The sequence below is a fragment of the Tiliqua scincoides genome, chromosome 8, assembly GCF_035046505.1.
Source record: "Tiliqua scincoides isolate rTilSci1 chromosome 8, rTilSci1.hap2, whole genome shotgun sequence".
Lineage (NCBI taxonomy): Eukaryota > Metazoa > Chordata > Lepidosauria > Squamata > Scincidae > Tiliqua > Tiliqua scincoides.
The window spans coordinates 34366912-34378756 of record NC_089828.1 but is presented as its reverse complement, the minus strand read 5'-3'; the positions used below and the strand labels follow the sequence as shown (position 1 = coordinate 34378756).

At 49.9% G+C, this 11845-nt stretch overlaps 1 protein-coding gene across 1 annotated transcript in view; it reads left to right on the top strand.

Moving 5' to 3' along the window:
• The first annotated feature begins 6502 nt into the window (after positions 1-6502).
• Positions 6503-11845, top strand: part of NFIC (nuclear factor I C) — a 123990-nt gene continuing 118647 nt past the window's right edge. The window contains exon 1 of the mRNA XM_066635811.1: positions 6503-6550. Coding sequence (XP_066491908.1) covers positions 6548-6550 — 3 coding nt within the window. The 5' untranslated portion in view covers positions 6503-6547. The remainder of the gene's footprint in view (positions 6551-11845) is intronic.

Sequence of the window (11845 nt, the reverse complement as noted above, 5' to 3'; positions counted from 1 at the left end):
ATACAGTACAATATATCTGTTTCACTTTGTAATCCAAAATCTGGAAAGACATTTGGAAGAAGAGGCGATTGGAAGCATCCCAAACCGTAAACATTTGCAGGGCATCCTATAAATCTTAATTATCAGAATTGCATCAGAGGCCCTGCCTAGGGGTTGGGTTGGTTCATCCTGCCTATTTGCCAAACAGATGCAACATCACCATTTGTGGAATTGAAGTGGAAGCATTGAAAACATAACATGGCGGGAGGCACTCCTTGCTTAGATAGTTTAAGGATTATCTAGATTATCTAGATTCATGGATACCTAGACTCATGAAAACTCCAGACACAAGAGCAGTCTATCAACCTCTCAGAGTCAGGTTCTGGAACAAACAATAGGGGAAATTACTACCTCTCGTACTTCCATACCCTTTCTGGATGCTTCTAGTAGGTATCTGCCTGGCTGATAACAGAATGCTAAGCAAAATGAACCTTTAGTCTGAGCCAGCTGAACCTTATGGAGGATAGGACCTATTAACTGCTATTAACAACATAGCCAAGTGGAGCCTCCATATGCAGCAACACTCTACCTTTGAATGCCAGCTATGGGAGGCAAATCGCAGGGGAGGGCTGTTGTTTTCACGCCCTGCTTGTGAGCTTCCGGGAGGCATCTGACTGGTCACTGTGAGACTTGGGGCACTTAGGCTAGACAGACTTTTGGTCTGCTCCAATAGGGAGCTTCTTGACTTTGTAATGGGTGCAGATGTATCACAGCCTCTTTCCCTTTTGAAGAGTTGTGTCTTGAAAGATGTGGAAGTGGAACAGTTGCTTTTTTTCAATGGGAATTAAGATCTTTGGGCTACAGTTGTGGTTGCATCTTTGTGTGTGTGTGTGTGTGTGTGTGTGAGAGAGAGAGAGAGAGAGAGAGAGAGAGAGAGAGAGAGAGAGAGAGAGAGTATACATTAAAATTGGCTTGTAAAAATCTAATGTGATTGTTTTAAGATTTCTCCCTCCCATGCGGTAGAAAAGGGTGACGCTTTGAAGGATAACCACGTACATTTTTGCTGAGGCCGGCAATCTGAAAGTTCATGCTAAGTGGTTTGTGTCACTATAAATAAAATTGAAACTCTCTCTCTCTCTCTCTCTCTCTCTCTCTCTCTCTCTCTCTCTCTCTCTCTCTCTCTGCGTGGCTATTTTTTAAACGAAGTTTATCACAGAGAGATCAGAGCTCTGGCTGGTGCTTTGAATCTGTTGCAACAAACTATTGCTGAAAGAAATCTATGTGGCTCCTTTTTGTTTTTCATTTGGACACTGTCCTTTCCAGTTCCATACATTTTTGTGATGTTCAATGACTTTTTTTTGGGGGGGGGGGGAAGGTAGTGCTGGACATTTCCTGCTAGAAATTCTTTTAAGCATTTCTGCATTTCTGTTTTACATGTCAGTTCAATCCTTGTGTTCATACCTTGCTTGGGAGCTTCTCCAAAGCATCTGTTGACCATTGCAGGGAGCCAGATTCTGTACTAGATTGACCTTTGGGGTCTGATCCAGCAGGGCTTTTCTTTTGTTGTTTTGGAAAGAAGGCTATCAACAGCAATGAGCCATGGTAACTGAATCAAGCCTCCATGTTCAGAGGAAATCTATCTTTGAATGCCAGTTGCTAGGAGCAGCAGTGGGTGAGGACTATTGAATGTTATAGGAAGTAATAATTCCACTCTATACTGCGCTAGTCAAACCACACTTGGAATGCTGCCTCCCATTCTGGGGACTGCATTTTAAGAAGGACATTGATCAGCTGGTTCAGAGGAAGGTGATGGCCCAATCCTATCCTTCCCTAGCGCCTAGGGCTACAGTGGCACCAAAATGGCAACCGCTGTATCCTATGGGGCCAGGGAAGCAGTGCCAGGTCTCCTCAGAGTAAGAGAACAAACATTCCTTTACCATGTGTAACACCCAGGTGGTCTCAATGGGTCTCCTTGGATCTGCACTTGCTATTGAGCAGGCACAGAACCGAGGAGACCTGTGTCAAGTTTCCCAGCCCAAGAGAACAGTTGGGATACAGCGGCAGAGCCTGCTGTCTTCTCTGCCCTCTCCTAAGCCCGCTCATACCTGCCTTATGCTGTTGTGGGCTCTCCTGCTTTGGATGTTTTCAAGCAGAGTCTAGATGGCCATCTGTCAGGGGTGCTATAGTCACCTGCACCGAGCAGGGGTTTGAACTAGATGATCTCCCAGATCCCTTCCAGCTCAAACATTATATGATTGTGGACCTTAAGTCGGGTACAGCAAGGTTCATCTTATGGGGCATTTAGCCATGATAGCCAAATAGAACCTCTATCCATAAGAGCAGTTGATGACTCTGATTACTAAATGCCGAGATCAAGATATATGTAAGGGCTATTTCTTTCATGCTAGGCTTGAAAGTTTCCCAGAAACACCTACTGTTGGAAGCAAGATACTGGATTAGACAGGCCATCAATCTGATCCAGCAGGACCCCCTTTTTGTGTTGCTATAAAGAGTTAGGCAAGTGCACATTAGTCGGGCCTGTCTGCATCATGACAACCATGATAGCTGGAAATGGAGCCTTCATGATCAGAAAGTCTACCTCCAATTATTGAATGCTGGGGCCAAATCACAGAGAAGGACATCACCTTGCTTGTTGGTTTCCTGGAGGCTCTTGACTGACCACTGCTGAAAACAAAATGTTGGTCTATGTGGACCTTTGGTCTGATCCAACAGGACTTTTCATGTGGAGTGCAAGTCTCTGAATGGATATTCACCAGAACCGCTCAATAGGATCTCCATGTTCAGAAGCACTCTGCCTCAAATGAGTGCATGCTGGAGACTAACAGTGGAAGAGTGGAAGAGTCCTACTGGTTGGCTTCCCAGAAATATTTGGCTGGCAGCTGCTGGAAATTGGAGGCTGGATTAGATGGTCCTCTGCAGCACAGCTGTTCTAGCATTTTTACAAAGGAAAGTTGTATCAATAGCTATAATGGAGCCTCCATGTTCAGAGGCAGCATGCCACTAAATGCAAGTAGCTGCAGGTCACAATGCAGGGAGGGCTGTTGTCTTCAAGCCCTGCTGGTAGACTTCCCAGAGGGATTTGGCTGGCCACGGTTGGAAACAGGATGCTGGACTGAATTAGGTTTTGGCCGCCTTCTATTCTTGACAGCACAGTCTGATGCAGTGGTGTCGTTAGGGAGGTGCGGGGGAGTGGGCCGCACTGGGTGATGTGCACAGGGCGGTGACGTGCACTGGGGGGTGGCACAATAAAATTGCGGTGGTTAGGAGTAATACCATCATATTATATTCTGTTGGATGCAGAATTTAGAGCGGAATGCAAAGAAAAAAACCAGAGTGAAATATCTCCTTTCTATCAAAGGTTATGGCCAAAAAGCTGGAGAACAAAAATGCATGAAGTCCTATGGAAAGTGAAAGTGAGCCGTATCACGCGTTTACTCGCGAGTAGGCGAACATGCCTTAGTCCGTCGGAAAGGGCAGGCTTAGAAGAATCCAACAACACCAGAATGATCCTGATTCACTGAATGCAGCCCCCAAAAACACCTGAGAAGGAAGTCCCTCCCTCCAAGCAGACAAATGTATTGAGCACTGTGGAAAGCGAAACTAAGCCTCATGGTCATGTTTACTTGTGAGTAAGCAAACGTGCCTTAGCTGGTGTGGAAGATCGGATGAAGGAGAATGCAAGGCTACCAGAATGGTCCTGATCCTATGCACCTGGAGCTAAACAAGTGCTCCAGAAGGCAGCCTCCCCTCTCCCCCCCACTAAAAAGGATCAAAACAGAGGCTTCAGCTGATATGGTGAACCTTTTTGAGACTTGCAAAGCCAGGTGGATCCTGGCAGTGATCTGGTTTAAACAGAAGTTATTCAATTGAACTGGGCACTGGGTAGGGCTGAAAACCTTACTGGTTTTGGGGTGTTATTGCAGGCAGGCTACAGAGGAAATTCACTTGGTGGAACAGGGCTATTTAATTATTTGTTTTACCTTAATTATCTATGTACTTATTTATTTTAATTTGCCTGATGATGTCACTTCCACCATGACATCACTTCTGGTGGGTCCTGGACAATTGTCATTCTAAAAAGTGGGTCCCAGTGCTAAAACTTTGATAACTGCTGCAATAAGGTGTTAGTAAGTTGACACCTGGGGTGTGTGTGTGTGTGTGTGACACCACTAGTGACCAAAATCACTAAAATCACACTTTGGAGGAATAATACCATCATGTTATATATCAATCAATGCGCAATTTCATGCAGAATGTGTTCTATCTTTGTTCAATCAAAAGGTACAGCCAAAAAACCAGTAGGGTGGAGTGATGGTACATCACCATGCCCACCACATGGGGTATTGCCCCGCCCACTGCATTGGGGGGGGGTGACGCACTGGCATCCCGCACCAGGTGACGCAAACCTTAGTGATGCCACTGGTCTGATGCATGTTTACTTGAATATGACACATGGTGTGCCCTGATGTTTCTTCCCAGTTACACATGCATAGAATTGCAGCCCTTTGTTTTTTGAACTGTGAGGCATGCAAGCACTCACAATCCATGCACTTTGCACATGGGTTGTGAGTGCTTGCATGCCTCACATGGAGGTGGCCCTTTTTTATATTTGTAAATAAAGCAAATCTCCATGCTCTCTTGCTCTTTTCTAAGGGAAAGCCTAGGCATATGTAAGATACCACAAGTGCGCACTTCCTTGTTTTTAAACCCCTACTGAACACAGCTAGACATCTTTCCAATCAAACCATCCTATAGCAATGGCCAGGACCGGCCCTTCCTTGAGACCAACTGAAGTGGTTGCCTCAGGCAGCAGGTTGATGGGGGTCACCTATCTTTGTCTGCCAACTTGCCTTCACTGCCCCTCCTTCTCCTTCCATTCCCTGGATTGGAAAAGGAAGAGGGAGGCAGACAGAAAGAGGAAAGAGGGGAAGGGAGTGCTGAGCTAGAACATTGGGGAGTGGGAGGAGCAGAGGCTGGCACCATTGGGTAAGGGGGCAGCATTAGGCATGCTGCCTCAGGCATCAGGAGGTCTTGGGCCTGCCCTGGCACGACCCCCCTGGATTTTTTTTTTTTTTTTTTGCCTCTTGTGAAAGTGACACAACCTCTAACAACCCATTTCATGCAGCAGCCCATGATATTTCAGCAGCATTTCCAAGGCACTTAGCCCATGTTCAGAGACACTTCCTGGTCTTCTTATGCACTCCACACCTCTGGCCCAAATGAAGTCATTTTGATTGGACCTCAGGCTGGGGTGGCAGCTCACCTCTGCAAAGCTGCCATCTCCTACTATATTTGGATGTAAAAAATGTCCTTTAAATTATATTAACTTCCCATCCTCCCCCCTTGCTGATGCATTTAGCCTTCGGAAATATATTCTTCAGTTTAGACATGTGTTCTTTCTCTTTCCTTCCTCTGCCACTGCAAAGTTTTGTTATTTTTTCATGCCATTACTGGTTTCTATTCTTTTTATCTGCAATAATAAATAAATAACAAAATCCCTCCCCCCCCCTCCAAAAAAGAGGCTTTTGGGCCACCTTTGAAAAGGGGGGTGGACTTAGAAGGAGACTCCAAGCCCACACCGCCTCCCCCACATCTCTGCCAGTCGCCTGAACCCGCCTTTCCCCCCCAACAAGGGGGAGGAGAAAGAGGAGGCGGCTCGTCTCTCAGGCAGGGAGGGGGAGGAAGGGAGCGAGCGAGGTCGGTCATGGGTGCTGCTGGAGCCGTGCTCACCCGGAGGGGGAGGGGGGCGATGTGAGTTTTTTTTTTTTTTTAATCCTATATTTTCTTTGCAACAAGGGGCAGAAGAAGAGCTTCTGGGGACGGCTGGAGGGGGTCGATTTGGTCTCTCCGTCCCTGCTTTTGCACATTATCACTCCAGTATTTTGATAAGCAGCTTCCAGCCCAACGCAAGAGAAGAGATTTTTTTTTTTTTTTTTCCTGGGAGGAGGGAGCGTCCCGGGCAAAGTGAGGCTCTGCCTCCCCCCGCTTCTCCCCCCCGCCCACCCCACATCACTCTTCTGCCCTGTTCCACCAGCTCTGGTCTCCTCTCGATTCAGATCTCTAGAGTTACAAGCATCCACTCCTCAGTCCTGTCCAACCCTGGGAAGAATTCACTCCTCGAAGTGAGGCACCAACTAGCAAGATAGGGAAGGGGAGGGGGGGCAACATAACCCCCATCCCAACACCCCTCCCCCACCCCTCTGTAGATATCCTATAGAATTGGGGGACGGCACCAGCATGGTGGGTTCCCAGCTGGGACCAAAACAGAAGCCTTGCCCTTAAAAGATGCTGGAGGAAGACGCTGCTGACCAGATGATGAGCCAACGCTCCAGAAAGAGAGGGGCAGAGAAGATCGCACTCTTTTGACCCCCCCTTCTTCCTCCTTATATATATATATATATATTTTTGTACATTTGGGACCTTCTTTTTTAAAAAAAAAGGAAAGAAAAGAGGAAAAAAAAAGCACCCTCCCCTCTCTCCCCACCCCCCAGCCCGGCTTCCTTTGGCATCAACACGCTCTTCCACCCTGGTCAATTTCGTTTGGGTCATGGTAAGTTTCATGTCAGTTTCCGATGCTTCTGGTGGCCTGTTGGGGTGTGGTGGGGCAGGAGAAGTTTGTGGCTCGCTTGGAGGGGGGGGGAGGAAGGGGGAGAGTAGAGGGCAGGTGGTTGAAGCGTGGGGGGGGGAGTTCAAGAGGAAAACAAGAGGAACAGAGGGAGATCTTTGTGGTGGGGGGAGGCTATACAGGGGGAAAAGGTGGGCTGGGGATACCCTCTTCTCAATAGCATCCTGATTGGCAAAGCGATGGACCCCCCCCCCAATAATGCCCTGCCTGCTGGATGATCACTCCCCCCGGTTGGTGCAAAGTGAAGGTGTTGTCGGAGTTTAATGCGGGAGGGGGGAGGGAGAGGAGATCCAGGCTGCTGGAGGTCTGCCTGCAGAGTGTCTGGTCCCCTACCTTTCCTAGTGCGCTATTACGCATAGGATTGGGGAGGGGGGGAAATGCGTAAGATCTGGGAAAGGGGGGGAGAGGGAAGTATAGCAATCTCTCTCGCTCTCGCTCTCTCTCTCTCTCTCTTGGCAGCAGCCAAGGCGAGGTGTAGCGGAAAATGGCCGCTCTGGCGAGGGGGGCGGAGAAGGAGGGAGGGCCAGCCGAGCTGAACTTGGAAATGACGCCCAGCGGAGAGAGAGGGAGAGGCGCGCCGAGGCTGCTCCGGGCGCCTTGGCTCCTGCGATCTGCCCTCCCTCTCCAGCTGCGGGTCTGAGATCCCCCCTCCTGCCACCCGTGGGGAGATCTCGGCAGGAACTCCTTCTCCAGACCTCCCCCCCCCCGCCTCTGCGCGCACCAACTAACTGTCCTCCCTCCCAGGCTGTTGGCTGGGCCCTGCGGCAGCCAGGCAGCCTCGTCAGCAGAACGGCCAGGGCGCTGTGGAGCACAAGGTGGACGGACAGGGAGAGGAGGCGGCGGCGGCAGACCCCCAGCCCACCATCTCCCTCTCCACCCACCTTTTGCCCTCCGTCCCCATCCCGGGCAGACTCTCGTCTAAAAATAGTGCCTGGTGCGTCGCTTGGTGCTCAAGTCGGGGGTTTCCAGGCGTCTGCAGCTGCAGCGCTTGGCCGAAGGTGACTTACCTGGGAGTAGGTCCCATCGAGCTCGAAGGGTCGTTTACTTCCCAGTAAACATAGACCTCTGTTACGGTCCCAGGCTGCCACACTTTCCTGGGAGTAAGCCCCATTGACTATAATGAGGTTAACTTCTGAGTAGACACGGCTTGGGCTCTGAGGTTGTGTTCCTAGCCACACTTTCCTGGGAGTAAGCTCCACTGATTATAAGGGGACTTGATTCTGAGTAGACATATATAGGCTTGGGCTGCAATCCTAGCCACACTTTCCTGGGAGTAAACTCTCATGCCTGGATCGGGTGCATTTCACCCGCAGTCCCAGGCACGCTTCCCTGCGAACAAGCCCCGCTGTGGATGCAGCGCGGTGTACTTTCGAGTAAACATGCCGGGGAGGTTGCCCGGTCGGTCCTGCTTTCTGTGGCTGAACGCCCGGCTCTGGCACGCTCTCTCTCTCTCGGTTTCTCTCACTTCCTGCATTTTGAATCTTTCTGTTCTGGCGGCTTGGACACGTTTACTCGGGAGTAAGTCCCACTGTGTCCAGCAGTTCTTTACCCCCCACCCCCATGTCAACGTGTTAGGGATGGCATTTGAAGCCCCAGACTGTCCTCGTTTCCTTGGAAGTGGGTGTCAGCGGGTCAAGGCAAGGCTGAAGCCCTGACGCGTGTCTTGGCTTCCGTGGGGATGCGTCTGTCTGTCTGTCCTTAGAAACCTCACGCCCCGATCAGAGGGCTTCAAAGAGTCCAAACCCATGTATATCTACTTAGAAGTACGTCCCATTATAGTCAATGAAGCTTACTCCCAGATAAGTGTGGATAGGATTGCAGCCCAAGACTGCAGCTCCAATGCGTCTTTGTTCAGGCGTAAGCCCCGTTGCAATCAATGGGACTTCTTGCCGAGTAAACCCGCCTGGGATTGAGGTGCGGGTTTCTCTGAAACCTCGTTCTTGGTTCTGGGGGGATTCAGAGCCCCTGCGGAGACCAGAACTGCGAGCCACTTCTGAGGGCTGCTCTGGCAAGTGCCGCAGTGTTGGGATCTTCGCAGTTCCTCCTCCTCCGCTTTCGGACTTTGGTGCCCCTGAGCTCCACTTTTGTTGGCTTGTCCTTTTAGGTGAGCCCAAGCCTATGCCTGTCTACTCAGAAGTAAGTCCCATTGTAGTCAATGAAGCTTACTCCCAGGAAGGTGTGGGTAGGATTGCAGCCTTACAGCCCAAGCCTATGCCTGTCTACTCAGAAGTACGTCCCATTGTGGTCAATGAGGCTTACTCCCAGGAAAGTGTGGCTAGGATTGCAGCTTAGAACCCAAGCCTATGCCTGTCTACTCAGAAGTAAGTCCCATTGTAGTCAATGAAGCTTACTCCCAGGAAGGTGTGGGTAGGATTGCAGCCTTACAGCCCAAGCCTATGCCTGTCTGCTCAGAAGTACGTCCCTTTGCGGTCAATGAGGCTTACTCCCAGGAAAGTGTGGCTAGGATTGCAGCCTGTGTTCGGAGTCTCTCGGCCTGCCACCGGGACCGCATCCCTCCTTCGGCTGGGCGCAACGCGAAAGTTTCGCGAGCGTCCCTGTCAGACGGCGCCGCCTGCGAGGAGCGCTTTTCCCTTCGGCTTCGTGAGCGCCTGGAGTGGGGGAGTCCAGTGCAGAGCAGAAATGGGGGGGGGGATCGGGGGCGATTCCTGTCTCCTGGATGAATGGGGGGGGGGAGATCAAATGGGCCCTTGCGGGAAGCGGAGAGGCTCACAAAGTCTGCAATCGTATCCACACTGACCTGGGTGTAAGTGCTAGTGACTATAATGGGACTTACTTCTGAATAGACATGCATAGGATTGGGACCAAACTTGGCCAGTTTGGAAAATGCCACTCTGGTGGTAGGCGCTGGTGGAGAGGGCAGGAGAAGGCGGCAGGTGGATCGTGGGGAGGCAGGTGAGGCAGTGCCTCCCCACTGGAGTCCTTCGAAAAGCGCCCTCACTGTGTGAGGCGCCCAAGCACCCACAACCCACACTCTCTGCGCTCCTTCCTTCCTTGCTCTGTGCGTTGGTTGTGGGTGCTTGGGTGCCTCACATGGCGGCAGAGCTTTTCGAAGGGCTCCTGTGGGGAGGCACTGCCTCACCTCCTTCCCCGCCCACCGCACTTCCCCCCTCCCCAGGAGCATCCGGGAAGACCGTTGAAAGTCACTTCCAAAAACACAGCCAGGAGAATAACGTCGATTGCCACCCAGGCCTGGTTCTCAAGAGCAGCAGAGGATGCTGGTGCTCGGGCCTGGGACTGGATCCCTACATATTGACATCTGTTCCCTCAATCTGTTGGTCTGCTGTACCAATCACAAAACAAGAGACTGCAGCACTGGGTCAATTGGGGTAGAAACTTTGTCCCAGATTTCTGTCATGCAGACGAGTTGGCAAAGCGAAGAAGGTCTGCTAAGTTTCCTGCAGGCAGGGGATGGGGGACGAAGGACAGCCCAGTCAGATGACCCTTTGAAGTGGTATAGACGGCTGACACTGGTTGATCACCCCATCAGCTGCATGTAGGAACTGGACTGGACTAGAGTCTCCCCCCCCCCCTCTCTCCCCACCCCCAGTTTTCTTTTGGGCCTCAACATTTAGAAGCTGGTTCTCACTTATCAGTGAAAAAACTGATGGCTGAAATAATGATCTAGGAAGGCCTTTAAAATAAATAAATAAATAAAAATAAAACTTCCATCCTAATTCATTAAAAAAATAAAAGCTACCCTACCTTTACCTTTACCTTTATTTTGTCCCTACCTTTATTTGGCCAATAAAAGCAAAACTATAGATGTATTTTTTTTTCTTTTTAACAATGGATTTTTAAAAGCCCTTTCTATTTAAAAGTGTCCAGCACCTTTAAAAAAAAAAATCACTCATGGTCCCTAATTTAACCTGTGTTTTAAGGGCGAAAAGAACAGCTACTGCTACACAGCTAGGTACCTTTTTAAAAAGTCCCTTTTTTAAACCCTCTTTCCTTCCAATCTGCTAGTCCTCATTGTTTTAAGGAACAGAGGCATTTGAAGATTCCCATGTTGAGGGCAGCTTAAGCCAGTCAGCAGTGATTCCTGCCTGTGTATGCTTGCTCAGAAGTATGCCCCACTGTGTTCAATGGGCCTTGTTCCAAGGTTCATGTGAACTGCTGCCCTCCTCTTGTGTAAACAGAATGAGAAGCTGGCGGGGGGGGGGGACTTGGGGGTACAAGAGGGAGACTCTTGCACTGGCAGAGCTCCCAAAACAAGCCTGCCAGGCACGGAAGAATGCGGTGTGAGCCCTTGGGTGCAGACCAAAGAGCAATGCCACCAAAACCTTCTAATTTTTCTTCCTTGGGGGTGGTGTGGGGGGTGGAGACTGCTGGATGACTGGTAACAAGAAAGAGTTTGCCTTCTGGAACCTGGGAGTGGACTCTGCCTTTTCCTTGTGCAGCCTGCGCGCGTTGCAGAGGGACTCTTGAGAACCCGAGGGGAAGAGAGGATCGGCTACCATGAAAGCCTTCCCAGTCCTCTCCCATGCGTTTTAACACCCCCTCCTCCCCAAGTCTTTGCAATAAGTTTTGATGGCCCAGGAGGTGAAATTGGCAACCTGGATGGAGGAGATGAAATTGACGAGGCTTGTGAATTTCACCTCCTTCAATCTAGACCTGGGATTATTGTTGCCTGCTGTAACTCATGGAGGGGGATTAACTCTCCCTCCCCCAAATCCAGGAAATATTAATCCAATAATGTATTAAGAAATCTTAGAAGTGGAGAGAAACCTTTCTAAATGGGGGCCCTGTGAACAAGATCAAGCCTGCAGTGCTATCCTTTTTTGTAGGGCTTCCTTTTGAGTAAAGTGGTCTAAGGGTGGTTATCCTTACTAGGGTGTGGTGTGATCCCAGAGTACCCTAAAAGTGCTGATTTTACTTTTCAAATACTTGTGGGGTGCTCATTATGGGACGATCATGAAGAGGGGGTTGGAATCTAGCAGGTCTTTCTTTTCAAAGTTGAGAGAGACCGAGAAGTTTCAGCAGGTGCTGGAGGGAAAGAGTGGGGGGGGGGGCGGTGGCTTTGTCTAGCAGAGCAATCCTATGCATTTTATGGGGCTTACTCTCAGGTACTTGGGCACAGGAGCGCAGGTTAGGCTGTCATATTTTTCTTTTTGTATTTTAACCCCCTCTTCCCCTAATCCCTAAGTATTATCCTCTACATTGTCAACAGCCAGCTCCTGTTCAGGTTTACTCAGAAGTAAG